Genomic DNA, 26,194 nt, shown 5'->3' on the forward strand with positions numbered 1-26,194 from the left:
AGGGAAAATCTGGTTCATGCAAGTACAGAACCAAATTTATCCTTTTAATCAATGGTGAAGAAGTCTCCCTTGTTTCTTTTGGAGAGGTGCATGGATTTCCTCAGAAAGAGAAGAGTATTGGGACTTAGAATTTATTTTCCTAGTGGTGTTTGTTTTTCTTTTTGCTTCTTTAAACCTGTGTATTGTAGCAACTGTCTTACTGGTTTAGAAAGGATGCCTGCAGCTTGCTTAGCTTAAATCTGTACTTGGAGCTATCAAATGAGCGCTGCAGAGTGATGGGAGGTTTTATGTACTCCGAGATGAATGTGTAGTCCCTTCACAATTCAGTCCCAGCGAATCAGGCACCTCTTTGTACTTCCATGTTAATTTGACACTAGCTCTGTATCCATGTTCTTGCTGTGCTCTTCAGATAAATAAAACCTCCTTTTAAGCCTCCTCAACTGTAGTATCTTTTCAGGCAATCTGAAAGGCAGTGATTTTACATGGACCTATTTTTTCTGCATTTAGGGTGAGATGGATTTTAGTAAATTAGGAGAGAAATTAATTAAAATTTCCTTTTTTTCCTGATTTTTCTGTCTTGGTTACACGAGTCTGTTTTACACTACTGCCATCGCTAACAGTGTCAGGTACATCCAACATACCATGACATCAGCCCTAGCTGTGGTGACTTGGGTTCCTGAAGGTACTGTGGGCAGTTAGGTTTTTCTGAGCCTGTGGACTTTTAATGGTAATTTTGTGCCTTTGAGAATCTCTGCTTTGATTTTCTTTTTTTTTGTCCCAGTGTTTCCCTCTTTCCCTTTCTAACTGTTTTGACCATAAGCTGCTTGTTTTGACTAGTTGCCTGCTTTATAATGCATTGTTGGAAGAGTTTTTTTTTTTTTTTTAAGTAAGGCATTTCTCCTTGAGCTGTGTTACTCATTATGTGTTTGGAAGCTGCTAATGTGAATTGAAGCTGAATGTATTGGACTTTTCCAACTATATGGGTGTACAGTGAAGGACTAGTTTAATATTTCCTTTAAACACTTACTGAATTGATTATATCTGGTGTTCAGACACTTGCTTTCAGGGTTATTTACCACAGTAGGGCTTGTCTTAATAATATCTTTTCCAGGACAACTCAAAACATCTGCTTCAGGTTATCTGACTAGCTGGCTGAGAGCTCTTGTCTTTATGTGAAGAAATATTTCAGTGATGTGTTAAATGAGTCACAATAATCTGTACTGGTGCTAGCTTGGATTTAGACCGAGTTTCTGAACACTAGTACATTTCTGTCGGTTGTCAAAAGACCATCAGAGATATAAACTGTTATGAATTCAGTTTTGCAGCACAGTATGAGCATATGTAAGAAGTTCCTGTTTCTGTTAATATCCCATTGCACAATTGAAAAACAAAGGTTTCAGTAACGTTGGGAACTTAAAGAGTCTGGAACGATCAGGACAGCATGTTCAGAATAGTGCTTAGAGGATTAATTAAGATCATCATTGCTAAAGACAATAAGATGTTTTCATATTTATCTAACAAGATACTGCTGCTTGCTAATGGAAAACACTTAAACACGGTCAGGCTTTATATTGGATTTTGTAATAGTGGTTTAGTACAGAGCCTTGTGAATGTAGGTCATCGGGCTTTCTTATTAGAGCGTTTGCCAGGCAGCTAAAAACCAATTGAGTTCTCGTTCTTGCAGCTTTTTTCCTCCACTTCAAAGCTAGCTAGAGGAAGTAATTTTATTACGCAAGTTGTGTTTTTAAAAATTTTATGCAACTTACCTAATTGGCAATGCTTAGAAAGACTTGCCAGTGCAAGTGGTCTAATTAAAAAGCCCCACAACTTTAAGCTAAAGTTTGAACTTCTCATACACTTTGGTGCTTGCTTGCTTGCATGCAGCTGGCGGTTATGCTCATACTGGTGGGGTGTTGGTATCTTGACACAATACAATTGACAAGCGTGTTTAAATTGCCAACTCTTTCTTATCACTTAGTCAAAACTTGTAGGCCTTAAATGCAAGGCAGAGCTCCTCGGAATAGATAGAAGTCTAAACAGACCCACAGTCAACATTGTTTCAAGGTGATCCACTTGTGAGCTGTGACTGAATGTGTCTGGTTTTGGCTAGTTGAATTGTAGCGGTTAATTCAATTGGAGACCCAACTATATCAGTCAGAATGTGACCTGGGCCCAGCGTTCCTCTGCTCTAAAGGGAGTTTGTTGACAGGCAAATAGAAGCCCTTATCTTGCTTTTTGTTCACTGTCTCTACCTTAGCGAGAGCTGTGGTGAGTAATATTTATTCTATTCCATGTCGTTGGTAACTACAGTCCCTGTCTTTGTATTTAGCTGAATTCCCAAGTGAGGGCTTCTGGGTGTGATGGGCAGAAGGGTTTTTATCACACCTCCTCTGTTAGTTTTGCTGAAAGTAGGGTTGGCCTGTCTTCCAGTCTTATGTTCCCCCTCTGATCCCCTTCTTAATCTACTGGGTTTAGGGGTTTTTTTCTTCCTACTGTTACATATTGGTGTGCCCTTCCTGGTATTCCTGTGCTCTGCTGTTTGCTGCTGTTACGTGCTGCGAAGCGAGGCTGATGGATTTGAAAAAGCTTTCTTGTGGCTGCTATCGGTGTAGCAGAGAGACAAGGCAGAAGGTATCAGACCTTATTAGCAGGTCTGATACTTTAAGACTGGTAATCCCTGATGTTAATTATAAGGCAAAATTTTTGAGGTGCGAGTGGGTTTGCTACTAGCCGTGGCTACAAAGTACAGGAGAGGAAAGGAGTCAGTAGGCAGAGGGCAGTTTGCATGCATTGCTCTGGTTCTGAGAAGTAATAAAACAGAAGGGGAACTTGGGGGTTTGCAAACACGCGACTTCTGTGTCCCCACGGTAGGTTTGGGAGTAGAGGAAGATTAGGCCAGAACAGCAGAAGTGATGGAGAGGCGAGCACTGCTGCAGCCGCTCTGTAGCAGGAGGCGGCAGCTGTGCAAGTGCTTCTTTCTCAGTAGTTAGGGGGAAAGGCACAGCTACCTTGAAGAGAGAAGAATTTTAGATACTAAGTATGAAAGATGTAGAATCCCCCAGTGAATGTCAGAAAACCAGCCAAGACTTCAACGAATTATTCTGTCCCCTGGAATTAGCTTTGTTAGGGCTCGTTTTGATGTTGAATTGTAATGCAAGAGTAGTAACTACCTTCAGAATCCGTCTTTGAGTAATGCCTGGCTCTCTGGGTTTTTACATGGTGATTTCTTGCAACTTTTATCAGGTTTCGTTTCATCCTATGGGATGCATATAAGTAACTTCTTTCATGATTAGCAGAATTTCCTGTTGCGCTTGCATGTGTTGCACCGTGGCAGAGCCAGCGTACCCCAAATCGAACTTCTGGTACCTGAAGCGTGGCCAGAGCAGAGCCTGGAAGCAGCTCAGTGGCATTGCTGCTCCTGCTCTTCAGGGGTTAACGTGGGTGCTCGAGTTTGTTTTGTATTTTGAAATGAAATAAGTGTGTGAGGGGTTCTTGCACTGATAGCACGAACAAGGAAGTCCTTGAGATGGATGGAGAAGAAACAGATGATGCCTAATGGCAGTCTCGATGAGAAGCTCTGCTGATCTTTGCCTGTGTGATCTCCAGGGCTAACCTGGGATGGGAAAAGGCTTGCTAATCTTTTGTTCTGTGTAGACTGATAGAAAGTTATGGCTAGAAGGGAGTACTAAGAGACTGGGTTGTCCGCCTTCCTGTCCAAAAACAAAATCTGGTAAACCGAGGCAATTCTTGAAGCATATTTGTCTAGCACATTTTTAATGTTTTCCTGTGACAGAGTGTCCAAACACCAGATTCTTTTGGTAAGCCTAGTTGCCAGTCTGTTGCTTGTTCTGCAGTTGCAGCTTATTCTTCCTGTCTAAATACAGTGTTGTGCATGTGTCCATCTCATGCTACAGTTACAAAGAACAGTTTGCTGGTTTCCCAAGACCGTTGGGGTGCCAGGACCCACCAGGTTTTCAGCAGTGGTAAGTGTGGGTAGGTTCTTGGCAGTGCCAGTTGCTTCCTGGCTTTTCACTCTCTGGAAGGGTTTATGGACCATTCAAGATCCTTGCATGGCGGGCTCACACCTTTGTGTTGTACTTCCAGTGGTGGTTTTGTAGAGAACCTACTGAGTCAGGAGAAATCACAAACCCAATTGGTGAAGTCATTGGTTAGCTGTAGCAGAACTGTAGCAACAGAGTCGCTTAAAAACGTGAGTTTGGGATTAATCTTTAATCTGCATTCTCCAAACTGTGAAATCCTCTGGCATCTTGTGGTTTCCTGTGAAACTTTTAGTTTTGTCTTTGTGTTAAAGAGTCAGCCTGCTAATTCTGGATTTGATGAACAGCGTTTTAATGGTGTTTGCTATATGGAACTACTAAGGAAGTTATTAGTGTTTGATGCCTACCATTTAGATTATTTAGGAATACAATTTTAAGTTTAATGGAAATTGACAGTTGCCTCATTAACTATAGCTAAACAAAATAACATTCATCTTCCTAGTTAATTAAGATTAAAATTGGTTGATCTAACCATTATGTTTAGCTTCTGTTTATTGATTAGTGCTTGATAATTGTCAGCCAGCTCAGTGGGTGGAAAAGCAGAATTATCTTTTGGTGGCTGCTCTTGGGACATTCCCTGCTTTTTTGTCCTTTAACTTACACAAATGAAAACATGACAAAGAAAAATCAGTAACTTTTTTTTTCCTGTGTTGTGTTCTTTCATATACCTCCTCTGCTGTGCTTCCTCATACCTTTCCCACTATGAGACCAGTTATTTGAGGTACCCAGTGAAATTCTTTGGGAACCAAAGCTAGTAGAAGAATGGGATTAAGTGCCCTTTCTGGTGGAATGATGCTGGGTGTTCTGGGCTGGCTGCAACTGTGTTTTCTTGAGGGAGCGTCAGATGTCACTTTGAAATGCTGAAGCCTCCATTGGTTTGTGTTTTGACACTCAAATCTGCATTGCAGAGTGGGCAATACCACAGCAGCTGAGGTTTGAAGTGGGTGAGTGCAGCCCTTAGATCTGTATGGAGGGAGGTCAGCTCCAGCCTGGAGCGTGGCTCTCCCAGCCCAGCTCTGCCCTCAGATCTCTGTAGGAAGGTAGATGGGGTGATACAAGGGTAGGTGTCAAGCATTGCCTTTGCATGAGTGAGAAGAATTTTACATAAAACTGAGTTAGTGTTCTCCTTCAGTATCTGTATGTTTCATCTGTGCTAATGTTTCTTTAGCAATATTTAAATAAAAAGGTTTCTTCTGACTTAAAAGTAACATCTCTTCTTCTATACACTTTAAAAGAAAACAAATACTCCTGCTTCTAACAGCTGCTTGGTTTGAGTTTGTGCCCAAGTAGCATTTTGCCTTGTGTATGCTAAACTTCATGTTACAACTTCTTTTAATCCAGGGATGGTCAAAATTGCATTTGTGTTTTTCTCTCTGTTGAATTTGTGAAATTATTTGTTACACTTAAATTACTCTTTACTGATTAAAATACAGTAACATAAATGTACTCTATTAATGAGATCTTGGAAAAATCTTTATGAAAAGTCGGGGGTCTTGCAGGAGTGAGATCCAAGTGCAAAGACTTAATCAGAAGCATCGTCCCACCTCAATTCTGGTAGTAAGCAGATTGGTGGGAAATGGTTCAAGGATGCTATAGTGTATGAGTGCTCATCTGTGTCTTCCTGAGCAATGATGGAGTTGAATGCAATTTTTCTGTTGATATGACAGCCAAAAAATGGCAAAGATCAAGTTTCATGGTATAGTACCTGACACACGTGCATAATAGAAGCTGGTTGAAGAGCGCCAGTGGTACCTGCGCTGTTAGAAGGTGTAGGGAATAAGAAAACTACTCTTAAAGGGTTAAGTGGCTTTTTATAAATGGGTTGGACTCTTATTTGCTGACTTGTGATAAAACTATTAAACTTAGGGGCTTGATATATGAAATTTCTGTTCAGGTATTTGCTTTACCATGGAAGAAGAAAGCACAGCATCTCGTACAATGTGGGCAAACGCAGCAGTGACTAACATTGGCTGCATTCCTGCCATGTTCGGCTTCAGTTGAGTGGGGGAATGCTATTCAAAGCATGAGCCATTTGCTCCAGTACACGACAGCCACTCCACCAGCTACTGTGCAAAGGCTAAAATGGGTTTTCCGTATTCAAGGTCAGAATATTTCTGTATATTGAAGTTTTGTTTTTAAGTGTTCTAGGTGCTTGCTCATCAAGTCTTGTACAAGATGTGAAGAAAAAAATGAAACAGGAGCAAAGGTTTTTTTAGTGTGACCTGCATTTGAATAGTGCTCGTGTGCAGGTTTCCTGTCTCCCTGAATTGTTAGATTCTTGTTTAAGACCATGTTTCTTGTTTAAGACCATGACCTTCCATAGGGCCCTGTAGAGAGCTTCTTCCATGTTCATTTGGTTTTGAAATTAAGAAATGGTGTTAGTTTTTGGAGAGTGGAGTGGTTAAAAATAGTGATTTCATAGGTAGGATTTTGTCACCTGTTTGGCATTAAAGACTCTTGCAGTCCCTTGTGTTTTAATTCAGTAAGGTATTCTAAATACATACTTGGCCTTAAATTGTGTATTTTTATTAGATTTGTTTGGATGCTCACGTGCTGAAAGTTTAAGGATATGCTTAAATACTATTGAATCCTGTACTGAAAAAAAAAAAGATATATTAACTTTTTTGTTTTCCTGCAAAGTAGGATCATGTGTCGTCTTGTTGAAAGCAAATGGGCTTGCTAACTAATACTGCTGAAATCTGGCAATTCCTACTTCCAATTTAATGGTGACTACAAATTAGCCTTGATTGCTCTGACAGTTCTTGAATTGCTGTTATCGTGTTTCATCTGAATACTCTTCTTGTTGAAACCTGATCTAAAGAAAATACTAATGCAGTTCATGTGAAACTTTGGATTTAAATTTCTCTTCCTCTGTGGAAAACTCTGATCTCTGTAGAGTATTTGTTGGTTTTTAGCTTTTTTTTTTACACCTACAGTTTATTTGGTCAAAGGGAATACAGCTTCTTTCCCTGGTGATCCTTCTTAAATGAAAACTGTTTTGCATAGGAACAAATATTGGTCCAAACTGACTTGATAGGATGTGTACTTTTCTAATCCTGAGAATACAGTTAGTTGGAAGAGGAGAGGAACTATCTTGCATGCTTAGATTTTTTCTTAGGACCCATGAGCATGTTTCATAAGTAGAGGGATTTAATGAAACCTGGACTCCAGTGGGCTTGTCTCCTGTGTCCCTGTAGTTCCTCCGCTGTAGCACCTTTGCCTGACACCACGGATTTGATAAGGCTGTGTCTTCCCCGTGTCCCCTCTGTCTGTCCACAATACGTCCTCTGGCACGAGGAACCTGGGAGTCCTGCAAGGTCTCGTGCCAGGGTTCGGTTACCCCAGCTCACCGCTTCCCTCCGCCGCCAGCTGGGAAGCCACCCCGCCGTGGTGACAGTGCGAGGCGCGGATGCCCTGGCGGGCTTCACCTGCTGAACGGCGCAAACCACGTGGGGGTTTCCCGCCCTCTGAAGTTCAAGGCGGTCATCGTTTCCTTGCCTTATGCTGGCTCTGGGCTTTCTAAAACTTGTGCTGCACGCTGTATTTTTCTGGTCTTGGCTTCATTCTCAAGCTTGCTTAAAATTGGTTAGTGAATTTAATTGTGAGGTGTGATTGGCACTTTCACTGAGCCACTTACTGCTCGGGCTTTCTTTAGGGAAAGGGTAAAAAATTTGGTGCTGCACAGGTTTAGGTCACTTGCCACTGTTGTGCTAAAACATTTAAGTCCCACCTAAGACTGTACAAGGCATGTTAAGTCCTAAACAAGGTTGTTAGTATAGAGGAACTGTAGGCTTTAATTTTGAGCCGTATTAAAGGGTTCTCAAGTACCCATGGCTTTAGTTTTGTTTGTACTGAGTGCTTTTTGTGCCAGAGCTGTATTTTGCTTTTCCCTTCTGCCTGTTTACTTACTATCATAATATAACAGTTTCTTGGGCGGAGGGGGAAGCAAGCCTGTTGCTTAGCTGGTATCCTCACTGCTATGAGAAGAAACTCTTCTTCAGTCTGGAATGCTGCATTGCCTCACTTGCAGTATTCTTTCAGCTCAGTTCAAGTAGTAAGTTTTGTTTTCTGTTTGGTTTTAACAGTACTGAGGAATTGGGAAATGTTTTTTTTTTTTTTTTCTGTTTCAGTCTTAGGAATAAGTGTTCACATTCATAAAGCATAAAGTCTGTATTTTCTAAGTCTTAGGAAGTCATAGTCAGGGTTCCCATTCTGGAAGCTCTGATGATGTTGCTTTGACTGAATGCTGGCTCTCTTGCACTGCCTTAGCTTTTTTTGGTTTTGATTTTTCTTTTCTTTTCTTTTTTTTTTTTTTTTTAATCCTTACTGGCATTGAGTCTGCCCTCCAGACAAAGAGCAGACAATGAATTGGCAGTGAATGACACTTGTAAGCAAGGAGAAACTGGGTCAGTTCCAAGCTCGTGCAGAGTGTAGGTATAATATCGATGAGATGGGATGAGGGGAAGGAGACTGCCAGTGTTCCTTACTGTGCTGTAAAATCTTTTGATGGATGTTGGGGCCATCTAGCATAACTTACTATGACAGAACACTGAGTAATACAGAATGTTCATTAGAGTTATTCATTAAAGCTTTACAGTTTTCAGCTGGAGTGCTGTCACAATTTTAATGACTTCATGAAACTGCATGCTGAGGTCATGCAGAAAATGCTGATGCCCCTAACATATATTATTTATTTTTTGAACTGATGTGTTCCTACCAAATGGGATTGTAACTCCAGAATCTCTAATTTTCAGGAGCTGGAATTAAGTTCTAGAATAGGTGTGGGTTGTGCTTGGCTCTGTACGTAGCCCAGGGCCCTCTTGGTTTCCTGGGCTCTGTGCCGTTGTGCTTTCATACCCTCCTGCGCACACTTGGGCCATGAGGAACAAAAGCTACCTGACCTAAGGGTCATGCTTAGGCACATTTTCAGTAGCACAGGTGAACGGCTGAGCATTGTAGCTGGTGTGGAACTGAATGTGAAAATAGAGTGCTCTGTTCTGTAGGCTTTTAATTTGAACAGTAAACAGAGCCAATTTTATTGAGAAACTTTAACAAACTTAGCCTATGGAATGGATGATTGTCTGATGGTGACTTGTGAGCTTGACAAATAGTTTTCTTCTCTGAAAATAAGGTGGTGTTATCATAGTCTGCTTTTCTCCTACTGTGGCTTTGTTATAAAGTACTGTATGTGCTCATTCCGCTACACTGAATGCAGTGGTTGGTGGGGTAAAGATAAATCTAAAAACATGTAATGGAAGTAAGATTCACCAAGTAACATAAAGAAACCTTCTCGGAGATGAACGGATCATGAAAATTTCTCTGCAATCTGGAGCTGAGGGGAAATACCACTTAAGTATGGCTTCACTTGCCCGAGAGCAGAGCCTTTGTGTGGGATCAGTGATACCTCAGAGACAAGCTAAAAACAAGAAAACCTGTTCAAAGACTGTGTGAGAACATCCTCAAGTTTGTAGTCAGCTTCTCTGTCATTGAAAACGCCTTGTTCAGCAACGGACTTCTGGCCACCAGGAGCAGAGGCCGGGCAGGACTGCCGTGCTGCGTACAAGCGGGCAGGCTGTCAGCAGTTTTGTGAGGTATGGTACCTGCTCTGGTGACCCTCAGCAGTGGACTCGAGAGAAGGCCAAGTTATGAAAACTGCTTTTCGAGTGCAGAGGACTAGCTTATGGACAGTTTGTTCATGTCTCTGCTGAGGATTAAATTCAGAGAACCATTGCGGTATTGTTGTATTTGGAATATTAAGAATATTTAAAAATTTCTGCTACTTCAGTAAATAGGAGTCTGGAAAAATATTGGTTATGCTATGCTTCCTCTTGAGCGTAAATATTAGATATGGAGCGGTATGTGTGTTTGATGGTTAGGGCGTGGTGTTCCTTTGTTGCTGTTTTGTTTCTGATGCTTATTTGCAGGCATTTACTGAGCACTAATAGAGTAAAATCTCCAGGAGCCAAGGAGTTAGGGGGTTAGGCTTCTTGCTGAAGATGCTAGGATCTGATCATGCCTGTACAGTTTAGCATGGGGCAGGATATGTAGAAACAGTGATTTAAGAAAAAAAAATTTCAATCTTAGTAAACTTAAATGTGTTAAAATATGAAATGATAGTGCAACATGTAGGTACAGGTCTTAACTTAAGTATGTAAGTTTAGTATTATAAAATATAAGAAAGACCTGTTGGACAAGTTAAATTCTGAATAAGGAGAGTTAGTGGTCTAAGTACCTGTAGTTAGAGTTTTTGTTAATGCTTAATTGGCTTTTGATAGCTGTAACTGCCTCTCCTCTTGAAATTTGAACAGAATATTTTCTTACAGGTTGGTTCCTCTGGTTTGGGACAATGAGTGACTTATACTGAGAAAGCAGGAAGGTTTTTTTTGTCTTCTGTTTTCCTTCAGTCTATAAATAAAAATGATGCCAGAGGATCTACCAGATCAAGTCTTCAGAAATGTGACCAAAATAAGTGAAGTACATGTGAGGTACTCCCAAAACTGCCATTGTTTGTTAAAAGCTTACGTACAAAACCAAACCATGTACTTCAAGCTTATCTTTTCCAATACATGCATTTCAGTTAGAGTAATAGCTTATAATTGAAATAACATTAAATGCTGGGTTTGTGCATTTAATCAAATTTCAATTTCCATACAAATGAAGCTCAGCAGACAAGAACAAACAATTAGCGTAGCAAATAAAAAGTGGCATTTCTTTGTATTAAAAACTAAAATAGATTCAAATCTGTACTAGCTATGTAAATGCTAAAACTTAACATGCATCCGTAGTCTTAGTTACCAAAAGAATATCTTAATGTATCAGACTTTACTGACTGGTGAATCTCTTAATTAAAGAGAAATTAAGTCATTGCAACTAGAAGAACCCGAACTTTCATAATCAGTGATTGCAGTCACTGAGTGTAATCTTTGTATCAAAGCACACTCCTGAATTGAGACTGATATTTTTAGAGGCTTTAGTTTAGAGCTCTGGCCCCTCATCTGTATTATTTCATGCCTTTACACACCTCTTAAATTTGTGAATTGACAAGGCATTGAGTTTTTTGTACCACTAGCGGTTTATGTATCAGAGTTAGGAACACATGGTTTATAAGTAAGGGGAATCTTCTGTCTGTCAGGAATATGTTTCTACCTTAGAAGAGATTGGGCTTTCTAGTCTTCCTTTTTCCACTGTTTCCTGTAATGGTGAACTTCAGTGTCTTGGAAATACAAGGCTGAAATTTAGATTTTGAAAACTTTGATGTGTTCACCTGATGCTTTACAGGAGGTCTTTATTATATGTACCTGAGACAGGGCCTCTGGCATTTTTATTGGTTGTAGCATTTCTTCAGGCTGAATTCCTCTTATATCTCTGTCTTGAATTGAGGGAGGATAAATAATCCTGTGAGCAGTATCAAAGCATTCTCATTCACCCACCAGCTTATCTTCGCAGAATTGTTTTGATGAGTAAATAGTGCTTGTAGACTAGAGAGGTGCTTTTTTAAGATTAATGGGCAGTTGGCTTCTGTCACTTGGCAGAAGTTTTTACAGCTTGCTGGTTTTTGCCCATTCCTGAGAGCGGTTTCCACCCCTGCTGCTTCTCTTACCCCTGTGGTGGTGTGACCTGGTACAGCTCCTTGTGAGTCAGAGCTGTGACTCTGGCCAGGAATCAGAGCTTTTCTTATGGTATGGAGGTACAGGTCCCAGCTCTGTTCACGGGGCAGCTTTGGGTAGCGCAGGGCTGAAACGAACTGTTCTGCCTCTGAGATGTGTGTAATCCCAGCATGTCAGAAAACGTCTCCTATTAGAGCTACTATTTAAACAAATACATTAAACACATTAGTAGATCTTCTAGCTTCATTGGCAGACAACTATTATGAGGCCCCAATTCCACATTAATTGATACCGGATCTGTACAATTGTATTTCTGCTGAATCAGTTGGAGCATGCGATCTTTCTGGTTGCGGGGGGACAAACCATAGCTGATCTGACTTAAAATTAATGTGGGCAGACAATAGCTTCATTTGATCTGAAGCTTGCTGTTTCAAAGCCCACTCATCAAATTAATTCAGAAAACTGAACTAGCAAGGTGAACTTGTATTGAATCAACACTTTGTCTCATGTGCCTATTACAGTCTTGATTTGATATTGGAAGCTCTAAAATGAGATTTAATGTGTTGAAAAGTAGTCTCAGATACTGGATATAGATCCTCTCTGCCTTTCTTTCAAATAAAACAATTATTTTGAGTAACTAATTATCCCTTATCTCTTGCATAAAAAAGGGGAAGATGAATAAGAAATTAGTTCTGGTTTGAATGCAAGCAGGAGGTGTCCTAGTCCAAATGCACCTCTGAAAGACTTAAAATGAAGCAGAACATACAGGTTGCAGGTAGTGTAACGCCCAGGGCAGCACGCTGACCAAGCATGCATCTCCTGCAGGAAGGGTGCACTGTGACTTCCCAGCACTCGGGCTCCAGAAGGAAAACATTCTCAATTACACGGAAAGATTACACGAGATGGTTAAACCTGAAAGGGCTTCCTGGATCATCTTATAATGGCAAAAAGGTGTTTGTTTTATGAAACATGTGAAGCTGGCTGGAAATTAAAGCAGGGTGGGTATTTTATTCATCTGTCATGAAGACCTTCCTATGGATAATGCTTGTTGTAAATGTCTATTTTGAGTACTTAGCAGGAAATCTGGAAGTTAGTGTGCTGTAAAGAAAATTTTAAAAAGCTGGTTGAGCCCTATGTTGAAATACATGATGAGTACTGTGCAACACCTGGCATTCAACATGTAATTGGGAAAATCTTTGGAACAAAAGCTTTCTCAGTGTAAGCAACCACCTTGAGAACTTAGTTTTTTCCTGTATGAAATCTAGATTTTTCTATTAGTCAAAAGTCTTGTCTGTTTTGTCACTGACTGACTTAGAAAAATAGTATTTGGCAGCTAAAGGAGATGAAGACTTCTTGTTTGTATGACACTGTTTAAATTTATTTATAATCTTGCCTGTTACTTCTGGTGTTTGATTAATTAAGTTTCCAACTGTTTTGTAAGTTTTCTTTTACATTTCAAATTACAGGTCCACGACTAGCTTTGGCAAGACTTCTTTCAGGTGAGTGACTCATGGGCAGGTTATATTATCTGCTAATGTGTCCCAACAAATAGGTATTGGGTTTTTTGGCCTTCACTTGACAGTAAGTTTTATCTTGGGCTATGTATTAAGCTTGTGGAACTGATACATGGTCTGAACTTGATTTCAATTTTTCTTCTCTTTTTATATACAGTTAAGGAGTTTCTTGTTCCCTCTGGCCAATTTGTAGCTCTTAATAAACCGTTGCTTTGGAGAGAGAACAGGTGAAGTGTTACCAGAGAATGCATTGTTAATAACTGTTGATATTTCCAAAAGACAAATGTTCGTTCAGGTAGGAGTGTGCTGGTGAACCGGCAGGTTGCTTGCATTTTAGGGAAGAAACATGGTGTTGTCATGAAAGCATGGAAGTGCAGTCAGGACAGCTGACTTCTGCTTGTAGGCTCCATCTCATCTGTAGCCTTTGGCAAGCTATGTAATTTTTCTGTACTTTGTTGTAACCACTGGCAGAAGGATGCAGTGGTTGGCAAGACTGTTGAGGGTTAACGTTGTAGAAATGCTTTGAGATGATAAAGTGAAGAGACTGTATAATGACACTTTGCTGCTTGAAGTGTTTTCATGTTCTCATGCTGCTAGAACTTCGTGATGTTTTGTAAGTTTATGTATAGTGCAAAAACTACAATTGCTGCTATTTCCAGTGTTTTATATGCCTCCCTTCTTCCCAGCGAATGCCAGATGAATATAATTGCTCTAAAATGAGATTTCAGTCTACTAAATTTTGTGCTGTAGCATAGCAAAGACTGCATCCGATCCTTAAAAGAAAATAAGCCTTTTATGTTAGAATTTCATATGTGAATCGTAATACTGCTGATGTAACTTGTTGCATCGTACGTGGACGCTGGAGGTGGTTGCATTTCCATTTTTTCACTTCTAGGCAGTTGTTGATGCCGTTAGCTAATGTTGTATCGGTGCTTCTGCTGCAGCAGCTGCTTGCTTGTAGCTGAACTTGTGCCATTACATGTTTTCTGACAATATTGAAAATACAAAATATTTCTGCCTTAACAGCTGGTGGAAAATATGTGGTTTTAGTGCTGCTAGGAGGTGATAGTTTAAGATACTGTTCTTTCTCATCCTTTCTTGCTGTGAGTTACCATTGATAGCTATGAACAGTGTGGGATATCTGACTTTAGGAATAGAAGTGGGACTGGTATTTTTGAAACTTTGCTATTCTTCTGAAGAACTGGGAATCTTGTATGGGTGAAGAGACAGTTTTTAGTTACCATGCTTCTCAAAGGTACAAAGTCTGAGTGTGTGTTAAGTAATCACATTTCGGGAAAGATGGAAGATTACATTGTTGTACTCTTGTTCGCTAGGGCTCATATGTCTTCAGAGCTGCACGTGAATCCTGTTCTGCTGCTGGTAGCATGACTTGCCTTTTCTGCGGTAAAGAGGCAGGCTTGAAATGTGTTCATTCTTCTGCTGTTTTGACTTAAAAATAAGCTACTGAAATGAAATGCTTGGCAGGGTTGTGGAGACTAGCACCTATCCTGTGCATCCTTGCCTCTCCCAAATTTCTCTGTTCCTTGGCTGAGTATCCCCCAGGTTCATTATAGGCTTCCGTTTATTTTCATGCCTGTATTTTACCTCTGAAGGCTGCTGCTGTGGCTAGCTGATGTGCTCTGCTGTGGAAGTGTCGAGCCCAGCGTGCAGGGCTGTGTGGGGCACACGGGGGCTGAGGGGAGGGTGTCGGCAGGCGGCCCGCTGCCGTATCTTGTCCAGATATCAGCCCACTGCTATGCGTATGGTGGGGCCTTAGTGGACATCTGTACTCCTTCAACGGCAAGGTGTTTCCAAAAGACCTGATCCTAAGCATCGGTTTTCAAGGAGGCCATCGGGTATGTCCAAACCCACCCTGAGCACAAGTGAGAGAGGCGGTTAGATTTTCTCAGGTGATTGCATCTTGTTTCTCTTTGTGCTAAACCGCAATAGGCAGCATGTAGAAGCAAAACAATTCAGATGAGACTCTTCCAGAAACTGCATGATGATTTAGTTAGGTAGTTCAATAACGTGTGGGGATACAGGCCCTGGGTTAGGGTGGCTCAGGAGGTGTTATTGGCAGTGTTTGCAGAATATGGAGATTTTAATTTCGCAGCATTTCTTTTAGTGTCACTTTTTTTACCTCCGCAGTAGAATTGCATAGCAGTTCGTGTTCCTTGGTCTGAAATAATTAGTGCATCTGACATAGTGTGGTTTCCATTGGGAACAATTGTTCAGCTGGTTTGAGTGGTGTTTTAATAGGAATGTTTTGTACTCTTCCACGTAGCCACATTCTTCAGGGAGGAGTGTCTGTAATACAGGAAGCAATGGCATTACAGCATGTAACTGGCATTTTTTTAATGCCCATAATATTGGGAAGGAGTCATCCTTTTATCTGAACCAGTCATATGTAATTGTATGTAAAATAGTAATAGCATGTATGAAATTGTGGAGAGACAAAAGTATTCTTTACTGTTTTTCCCAGGTGCACGTTGGCTTGTAGTGCTTTCCTGGAGGATGCTGCCTGTGAAACCAGAGGGCTGCAGAATAGCTTTCTTCACAGGCTGTGTGCATGACTTCCATTAAAATCAAGCAGTAAAAAAATTAGGAGTTTATTTAAAGTATTGAATTTTGAATTGAAATTTGCCATAACTGCAGGTGGATGCAACGGAAACCTGGAGCTGGGCTGAGGATAGTCTTTCACGTGTTAAAATATCTACTGCAGGCTCCAGTGTAAATTCTGTACTTGAAACTGTGATAGTAGACTTTCTAAGAAACCTTCTGCTGTGTGCTGACGTGCAAAAGTGGTGAAAAAGTCTGCAATGATTTTACTGAAGAGTTAATGCTTTTCTGTGAACTTGAAATGTGAATAGTTTTAATTTCAGCTTGAGGTTTTGTATTTGTTTCGTGTCGTCCCCCTCCCAAATTAAAGGTATATTTTAAATTTTCTTTCTTGCTACATTGGGCAAGTAAAGCTTACCCTTTTATTCCTCCGCCCGCTTCCCTCTTTGGGCTAAATAACTTACTTCAGTTTTTATTCCGGGGGGGGGGGGGGGGGGGAGGAATCATAATGACATAAGCTGGTAGATTTTGTTTGGTTTTTTTTTTGTTTACATTTCCCCTGTGTTCATTCACTGTTAGCTGTTTGGACTGAGTAAAACTACATGGGTGAGAACACTCTTGTCTTGCTGTAAGGTCTGTCGTTGCCATCAGTAGTCTGGCAGGTCTGCGTGAGTTCTTAGCCATTTTGTGACCTGAATGTTTGCTCTGAGTAGGTGGTTGCTAAGAGGATGTGCCCGCTTTTATTTTTCTAGGAGAGCAGGTCTGTGCTTTGACGAGAAACCAGTACTAGAACTGGATTTTAGTCTAACATCAAATTAGATGCCTGTTATCAATATCCTATACCAATTACTAGGTGTACGGGTACGGCTTTTATTGAGAGTGCATGATGACTGGTTTTATTAGGCCTGGTCATATTGTCTGAACACTTAAATGTGACCTCTGTCTTGATATAGTTTAGACATGTGTTTCAAGAAGGTAACAACTGCAATTACAGCTCTTTTCTTGGTTTGTAAACTGTGGATGAGAGAATACATATCTGTATTTTAAATTTTCTTTTAGCGGTTTCTCCCTGCAAAACAGTTACCTACCTGATTCTTTCAAAATCAGGGATGAGTGGGTTTTACTTTAAAACACTTTTTTTTTTTTTTTCTTTGAAAGGTGCCTGTTATCTAGGCATAGTTTACCTGGGATTATTGTAGCACACTGAGGGGAAAGTGTGCTAAATTGTTCAAAAACATTGGTTGGAAAATTGACAGCCACCATCCAGAAGAAAGATGGATGGTGATGGCCTGGTGTGAAGGTGAACCCGTGGATGCTGATGGTGACTTGCACACCTGCCTTCTGTAAACAAGCTTAGAATTGTTCACTTGTCTAGACAGATATTCTGCCCCCCCTGCACAATGTTTTGAGGGACACAAAATGAAGCTGAATTATTAGGTTCTGGCATTTGATAGATGGAATTGATATAAAAAAGCTTTGGAAAAAAATTATACTTTTTATAATGCTAATTAGGTCTGACAGAATAATGATGGCAAGTAGGCAGTACTCTTGCAGAAGCAGGAACTACATGTTTGCAGATACTGACAGCTTCTTGTAAAGGATGTGTACGTATGGAGAAATTCTACAAAAGAGCTTAAGCTAGAAAGTGAAAACAGATTCATGGATATAGAAATTGTTTTACAAATAGTTCTATGAAATGGCTCTAAATCAGGCTGGACGTTTGCGCAAGTCTAGCGGGTCCTGGCATACTTAGTGACTGCAATGGAAATAGGATTCTGAATTTATTGGGTAATCTAGCACTTAACTACCATAGCCTATTTTTGTTGAACTTTGGTTCTGAGAAGTGAACAAGTAGTCCTCAATGCCCCACATGAAGTAAATGGGTAACGCTATGGTGATAGCTGCTCACATGGTATCTTTATCAGGAAGTTTTTACTATGGATGTCTGAGAGGATTATTTCCCAAGCACTGGAAGCCAGCACTCCTGTCTATAAAAACCACAAACACGCAGTTTAAAACATGGAAGTGATTTGAAATGAAGCGGTTTTTAATAGGCTGGGTTATCCAGAGGTTTTGTCCATTACGCTTCAGTGATACGTTACGTGACGGATGATTAATATATGTATAGACTTGCAAGAATAACACTTCGAACAAAGCACAACTTTCTTCTTTCCTAGAGCTCCGCTGCATCCCAGGGCAGTTTGCGTGTCGGAGTGGTACCATCCAGTGCATCCCTTCAAATTGGCAGTGTGATGGATGGCCCACCTGCGAGGACGAGAGTGATGAAGTTGACTGTCCAGGTAAGTAAAGCTGAGAATACTGCTCATCCCAGTGTCCGCTTGTTTTGTGGCAGTACTTTGACTCTTTAAGACCACTTGCTTATTTTTATTTGAAAGTGGAGATTGTTTGGTAGAACTGTACCCATTATTAACAAATTTTGAGTTGGCTTCTCTTCATTTTGTGCAGCTAATGCTACAAGCAGTTTTTTGCTTGTCTGAATTATCCTTCCATTCTTACAGTCTGAGTAGGTATCCTGGAGATGAGGAGAGTTTGTAGCCTAAAAAGAGACTTTCAGGACAAGGGAAAATCATGTTGCAATTACACCAAAATGATACATAGGCCTGTGGTTAACGTTGGAATTACTGTGTTGGTTGTATGAGTATATCGCGCAAACTGTGCTGGGTGACACTGTTGGACTTGGGTAGAGAGCTTGTTTTATTGCTCCCTGTTGTGATTATGCTTCTTGTGCTTAAGCGGAGAACTTTGTTCTGCCAAACAAGCTGGTATATTTGCTCTTCATAAACTCTTGTGATCATATGCTTTGAGGAGCCTATCGCTAGCAGTGGTTCTCTGCTAAAGCTACTGGATACTGAGCTGTCTTTAAAAAACAAGCAAATAAAAATTTTTGATTGTGAATGTATAATCACGATTTTGAACATTTTCATTTGTTCTTGGCGAACAGGCCAGTGCAACTCTCTTTCTGTGTGTCTTAAGTGAAGGGACCTGTAATTTCTTTTTGCGAAGAACAATGAAGCAGGAATCTGAAAGCATGAATTCAACTGTGGCATAATTCAAAACTTTTGTCTCTACAGTATGATTAAGTTACGTTCAAAAACTGTTTTCAGAAGTTCTTTGCTACTTTATTTGCTTGGGAGAGAATCACATGAACTTTGTGGCATTGTCATCACAGCATTCAGTCTGTTCTGAGCTTTGAACTATTTTAGAGAGGTGCTACAAAATAGTAACATTGGTATTTTACAGCAACAAGCTCTTCTAAATATTCATATTTTCTAGTGGAATTAGAGAAGTAAATCTAACACTCAGACTTTGAAACTGCACTATAGTTAACCATCTCCCCAGTGTGTGCTATGCACAAATAATTAAAAGAATGTGTTCAGTGCTCTTTTTAGAAAGCTTTTGGCTAGTTTGCGTGAGTGTATATATTTGTAGCACGGGGGAAAAAACTGTTGGTAGTTTCTTCTGACATTGAAAATTAAGCTGTGCCATTGATATTCTGTTTAAGGATATTCTTTATGATGTGGATGTCCTGAAGAAAGAAGCTTTTATAGTTGTGCTGTTATTCTTCCTCCTTTTTAGATAACTTTGGCCAAGTGTGGAAAAACTACCGACCTAATAAAATTCTGGAGGTTAACGGAAGTCAATAGCTAGGGGAAAGCAGAGTCATGTTAATGTTTGGATTTACTTAAAAAGCAAAGTGAAGCCTTCACTTGTGGGAATATTGGAACATCCACATTAGTAGAAAACAGTATTTTTACCTTATCTTGTTGCCTAGTGTGTTAGTCAGCAGTTGTTGAATGAAGTTGTTGCATGGAGGATGTGACAGGATGATGATGACTCAAGGACTGGAGTCACAAAGAATATTTGGTATATGGCTAGGAAGAGGATTTTATGAAAGTAACATTTCTCAGTGGATAGACTCTGCTTTTGTGTTTGGGGTGTATGTCTCGCTGGACTGTCTGGCCTGACATGATGAGGAGAACTTTAAGTTAAGAAATGAAAGTAGACGTGTGGGAGAGACTTGATTCATCGCCATGTCTGTATGCAGGAAGAGGAGAATAACATACCTAAAGAGTACTAGAGGGGAAAATGATGGACAGCATAGGGAAGGAAAGTATTCCACTTGATGAGAAGAGTAATTGGATAAGTAATTGGTGAAAAGGCTGTGCTCAGTAAAACAGCCAGAAAGCTGGGTGTGGCGTTTATGAAAGAACTGGGATATTTGCACAGTAATGCACGGAGTATAGCCAGCAAACCAGAGGAACAAGAACTACTGGTGTAGGATGTAAAAACTCTATTATACCTGTAACAAAAAATTGGTGGGATAGCATTGTGACCTGAAATGGGTGTTGAAGGGCATGTGTTACTCAGAACTGTCAAGAATAAGGACAGGTTGGTGTGCTGGTGCGCATGTGAATTGCATGCTATAGTATAAAAAGGAATAGCATGAATGAAAGTAAAACTGAGGCCAGAATAAGTTTGGAAGAGCACGGTTTTCTTATGTTGGGGAAAGCAATACATATGTGACCAGTCATAGGAGAGACTAAGTCCTGGGACGTTGTTTGGGGAGCTTATGCTACTAATAATAGTAGCACATTGACATACTCAGGAGTGATAACTTTCTTCTTTGGCCACTGAATTAACAAGAAATGATGTAGCTTTAAATTTAGAAAATACCTTTGGATTTAGATGAGCAATTGTGAGATGATTCAGCTAAGTTTAAATACTTTTTAATTAAGGTTCTTAATTTCAATAAAGGCAGACTGAACACTAAAAGAACTAGTTAGTGAAGCCACCTGGACTTGTGAAACTTGGAGAATTAAAATATCTGTAAATTAAAAGCTATGAAATCTCTCTGAAGCATATGAAGAGAAAGCTTGCAAGAAAGAGCTCTGAATCTGGTTGTGAAGCTTCTTGCTCTTCAGCCTTTGAGCTACTAATGGCACGCTCCAATGTGGGCAACTTGGAAAAGATCAATGGCAGTGAATTAGGCTGTTGTGGCGGTGATGAAGGTGTGTTCCAATGACTGCTTAGTCATATTGGTATTTTCAAAGGTTTGTTACAAAGCCATTGTAAGTTATTTGGCATTGTTGGTTTAGTTCACCTTTTTTAGGCGTGATTTCATTCCTGTTAGTGACAAATCTCCTATTAAAATAAGAGGATCATTAATTAATGTTTGGTAATCATGTGTTGTCTGAAGTACAAGAAACACCCCAAACCCTAGGACTTTTTTGTTAGAATAATTTCTTCTGGCATTTTTTTCAGAACACAATTAGGTCAGACATTAATTCATTGACAATCTGAATAAGTGTATGAAATGCCTACTTTTGCTAGACCATATATTTCTCTGAAGATAGTCATCATAGCTGTTTTTATTCTTACTGTCTCTCTTCAGAATGACCATTTTCCTTTAAAACATGGAATTCCTTTCAGTCCCAAACTTGTGATGTGTAAAGTGCTATTCCCCCTGCCCTTCCCACTAGGCATGCAAAAGTTAGTGGAATCTGCAGCAGTGATTACCCGCAATTCATCTCTCTGGTAGACTAAAACTGTTGGCTGCTTGCTCTTGTGAGCATACTAAAAATTGTTTGGTTTATGTAGCACATGCCTGTAACTCTCTTCTACTTAAGCAGTGGAGACTCATGAAATTCAGGTACTGTTCCATATCGACAGTAACTGATCCTAAAAATAGTTTGTCCCAAAGTGGTGTATTCTGTGAAATGGTAGAAACAGGCATTAGTATCTTAAACAGGGACTTTTACAAATGGCAATTTATTGTTTCTACTTACTTCCTCTTACATTTCTATACAAGTAATCAAAATAGTAATGTAACTTTTCCACCTTTATAAAAGTTCTGTATTTAAACCCCTAAGAAGGAAGGGATCTGCAGTTTGCCTTTTACTCCTCGTTGGATTTCCAGCTTTGCTTCTACCAGAATATCAGATCAGCTTCTCCAAATATCCTACCTTCTTAGCAGGCCTTCTGGTCAAAACTAATTTTCAGCAGGACAAGTGGAGCAGGGTTTAGTATAGCTCTGGCTGTCTACCTGTGTTTTGTTCTTATGCTACAGGCTCAATGTTTGTTTCTGTTAATGTATGAACAGAGAATTGATGTCTTTAAATTCCAGTGCCTTTCATAAATCCTATCTATACCAGCTTGCAATTTTTCAGCTTGCAATTATATTGGTGATCGTTGTGTTTCCTTTCATTCATTTGTTTATTTTTTTTTAAAATGGAATTCTTCCCAGGAATAAGTGATCAGATTGTGCCATCAGCTGTCCTTTGGCTTCTCCCAGCATCTGAATTTGAAAACCACCTTCTTGCCCTGTAGTGCACACCCTTGCCTAATGCTGCATTCTTCCTTTATAGGGTATTTCTCAGTACTGTTTTCTAGACCTGCTTGGTCAGAAACAAGAACACTAGAAAGTTTCAGTGAGATGAATTCTTAGGGGCTTTTCTCCCCCCTGAGCCCACAATCAGCATTGGACAGCTGGCCATCCTGGTGGTGGTGGTGGCCCTGGGGCAGCAGTTGCAAGCACTGGCTAGCAGTAGTATGAGCTGCCCTGCAGTTCCATGGCAAACAGTACAATTTTACATGTTTTTATGTTGGGATTTTGTACAGAAGCAATCTTGCTAGGAAGCTAACTGTAAATGCTGATCTTGAGCAATATCATCTTGTATGCTGTTCTTAAGGACTTCCCCAGATACTGTATCAGGAAGAAATGTGCAGACCTGGAGGTCACTTGCCCCAGCACATACACACGATATCATCTTTGAGTCTGCAAAGTCTCCTTTGTGGAGCCAGCAGAAGGTATGGCCAGTAACTGATAAAGCAGCAGCTGCAGCCCACTGTTTTGCAGTGATCATAAACAGCATTGTGTTTTGTTTCACCAAGGATATTGTGTTTGGTTGAAGTGGCTGTTGACAGTTGTGCACTTTTAGTACATGTCCTTTTTTAAAGCCAGATAATAATGATAAAAACGCCTGATCATTTCCACACCTTTTCTGAGCCCTTGCTGAATTCCTGTATGATGCATCCTTTTTACCCTAAATTATAAGCTCTTTAAGTGTTTAAATTATAAGTATATAATTTAAATTAATATATAATTTAATTATATATAATTTATATAAAAATTTTTATATATTTATATATTTATAATATATTTAAATATATTATATATTAAATATGTTATATATTAATAGAATATATGTAAATATATGTAAATATCTATTTATAGAAATAAATGTATATAAATATAAATTTATTATATAAATTTATTTATATAATTATATATTTTAAATTATATTATACATTAAATATGTAATATATTTATATCTATTATTTATATATAAAATTAATATATAATTTAAATATATATGATTTAAATTATAAGTGTTTAAATTATAAGCTCTTTACTGTCAGTCTATTACTTCGAATAGTGCTCAGCACAGCAGGATGCTGTTCTTGGTTGGCATTTATTTCCTAGCATAATACAATTGATAACGCAAAGTGTGGAGCTGCTTGATCTGAGAAGAATCACTCCTCTCTGGGGACTTCTGAACTGTATTTCCAAATCTTAGGCACAAAATTTGATCCTGAAGTTCTCTCACTTCTCAAATTACCAGATGGAATTAAAAGCTTTCCAAGCTTTTAGTAGGCAATATGCTGGACAGAAAATTTGAGGCTTAGGGGACAAGGCAGCTTTTTATGTAAATTTTGAGAACCTATGTGTTTAAACAGGAGCAACTCAAATCTTGGAACAAATAAGATATGACAAGACCCGGTTGCTTCACCAACAGTTTAATTTTGATGTAATTTGACATAGTACATCCATCCTTGTGAGGGGTTTGGCTTGAGTGACTTGACGTCTGTGACACAGTAACTCTGGGAACTAGTTCGACTCTCCAAAATCCAATATTCACCCCTTTAAGTCCTGACCCTACAAAGACCTCTCCATTACAGTTGATGTCTTCTGTCTGCCTGTCCTTTTTTTGGTGTGTGGCAGATTGCAGTTTCTCTTTTAGCTCCTCCGAACACAGTTTTCCATTTGGCGTCGTGTTTGTTCCCCCATGCAGCGCTGCTCGGCACATGTACGTTCTAGCCTGTTCCTGTCTCAGCTGGTGCCAGCTCTCACTTTTGTGTGGTCTCAGCTCATGTTCCATTTGCACTGCTTGGCCTTTTGCTTCCTTTTACTTGGTCTGAGTGATGGAGGCACTGAGGGGGGTAAAAAAGGAGCTTTCTGCTCTGCTTGTGTGCTTGGCTTCCCTTAATGAGACACCATGTGCAAAGAAAAGTGTTGCTGAGATCCTTGGATAAATGCTGCAGAGTAATCTCCATGGCTGTACATGGAAGAGTATGGACAATGTAACTGAATTCCTTCCAGTCTCTATGAATAATGGGCAAGCTCATATTTCTTTCAGACTTAAACTTGACTGCATTAGTCCCCTCCCGTTTTTTCCACGTCCCCAACAGGAACAGCAAAACTTGTACACATGGCATAAAGCTTTTTCTGTGAGTTAGCAGAGCTGTGTTTTGTAGGCTGCAGTGACAGCGCTTGTTCAACTAAAAGGTAGTTAGAAATGTAAGCAAAATTTCTTCCCCTTCCAATCTCTTAATTTTTGTTCTGAACAACTGTTGAACTGTTCTGATTCAGATCTGAAAAAGTTTACCAGTATAAAATGTAGTAGGAGCCATCCAGCATGGCAAACTTCAATTCTGAATTTGTAGCTTGAAGTTTTAAACAACTGAAAATAGCCACGGAATCAGCAGTGTTGGGCAACTTTCTTGATGTACAGCACTATATTTAGACTGTAATTGTGCTAGAGTGAATTAGATAGCAACCGTAAATTGGAAGGAGCTGGGTGAATGCTAATCATGACCTGATCCATCGGAAACAGATTGTCTGTTTTGTGTCTACTGTGCCATAGTATTCGAGGGGAGAAAAAAATTGTTCCCCATGAATTTTTCCTTGAACCCATTTTTCCCTTTTCCTCACCAACTAACAAGCAAATTACATTTCTGGTATAATTGTACAAAGTCAAAGGAAACAGAACTATCTGTCTTGGCTAGTAAAACTACTGCTGTTGCTGTTACTGTTGGTGGTTGTAGTATCTAGAATAATAAAGGTTTTGGAAAATAGCTGATCTTCAAAATTTGATAGTTTTCAGAATATTAGGTATGCACGTAAGGATTAAAAATGATGGCTTTTTCTTTCTGAAACACTCAAACATGGTTAGGTTGTGATCTTCTGGCTTAGGTTGTTATCTAAAAGCTTAGACCATGGGCTATTAATTTATTTTTAAAGATAAAAATATTTTTATAAAGGAAGCAGGAACAGCAAAGTACATAGAAGATTCTTCTGCAGAGCATTGACAAAGTACAATAGAAAACCAGTCCAATTACACTTTTGCCACCAGAATCTGCAGTGGCTTTTCATGGCAGTCAAGTGACTTAGAGGCTTGTTAGCATCTCTTTCTTTATTGCCCTGGAAAAACTTGTCATCGTTGCTTTTCTCAGAAACTGAAAATTCAGGTCAAATAGAAGCAATTTAATATTTGAAGAGCACCGGTTTATTAAGCAGCTGACAGTGTTGGGTTTGAAGGAGAAATGACTTGTGGTGACTGCTTGCTTTCTCTTCAGTCCTGCCTGGTTTCAGCGGCGAGTCTGCTGACATGGGCAGATGCTGAGGAAGGAATGAGCGTCCTGCTGCCTGGGTGAGGACTGATTGAACTCACTTTGGTGGGATCTATGTAGCTATTTTTCAAAGCATCTGGCAGAAATTCTGTCAATTTAAGATGTTAGCCCAGGTAACCCTTTCTTAACCTTGCATGTTAAAACCTGTGAACTTCTGCTTTATTCCCGATGGAGGTAAATTGTTAAGTCCTCGTGGGTGTTCTGTTTAGCCATGGAGGGTCAGCCATATGGTGTTGCATCTGCTCTCGCTTCTGAAAGGGAACTAATTCTTTGTGCGTTTGGTTCTTACTGGTTCTTTGGGTTTAGTTGTTACCATTTAATGCCATGGGAAAATGGAGCTGAGCTCAGCTCATCTGTGATAAAGCATTCTACGTTAGTTAGCGTTATTTTTAAAGTCTTACTATAATTAAAGATTTGCTTTTTTAGTGTCTCAGTATCGCTCTGAAAATCATAGTGTAAATACTGCTACTGAACCGTTAGGATTAAGAACAGTCAAATTCCAAAACTAAAAATACATTGGCCTTTAAAAAATAATCAGTGATCTTCACTGTCAAATTATTTTACCATTTTGTGTCCTTTGGAATGTGCACTAACTGAATTTCTTGGCACTAACTTCTTGCCTGTGATAAATAGTGTATTCTAATATTGAACAGTAGAATTATTACTTTATTCCTGTAAGGCCATGTGAGTGTATCATGCACAGCCATTTCTTAATGGGTGATCTCTATAGACATGTAATTCCTAG

General features: G+C 39.6%; 1 protein-coding gene across 3 annotated transcripts in view; it reads left to right on the top strand.

Moving 5' to 3' along the window:
* The window catches only part of DGCR2 (DiGeorge syndrome critical region gene 2), a 47,756-nt gene that overhangs the window by 2,563 nt on the left and 18,999 nt on the right, over positions 1–26,194 (top strand). For 2 of the 3 annotated variants that reach the window (XM_075515796.1, XM_075515797.1), the window contains exons 2-3: positions 13,132–13,164; positions 17,916–18,038. In XM_075515796.1, the coding sequence (XP_075371911.1) occupies positions 13,132–13,164; positions 17,916–18,038 (156 nt within the window). The remainder of the gene's footprint in view (positions 1–13,131; positions 13,165–17,915; positions 18,039–26,194) is intronic. The other variant, XM_075515798.1, reaches the window with a different exon arrangement.

Source organism: Mycteria americana, chromosome 13, assembly GCF_035582795.1.
Source record: "Mycteria americana isolate JAX WOST 10 ecotype Jacksonville Zoo and Gardens chromosome 13, USCA_MyAme_1.0, whole genome shotgun sequence".
Lineage (NCBI taxonomy): Eukaryota > Metazoa > Chordata > Aves > Ciconiiformes > Ciconiidae > Mycteria > Mycteria americana.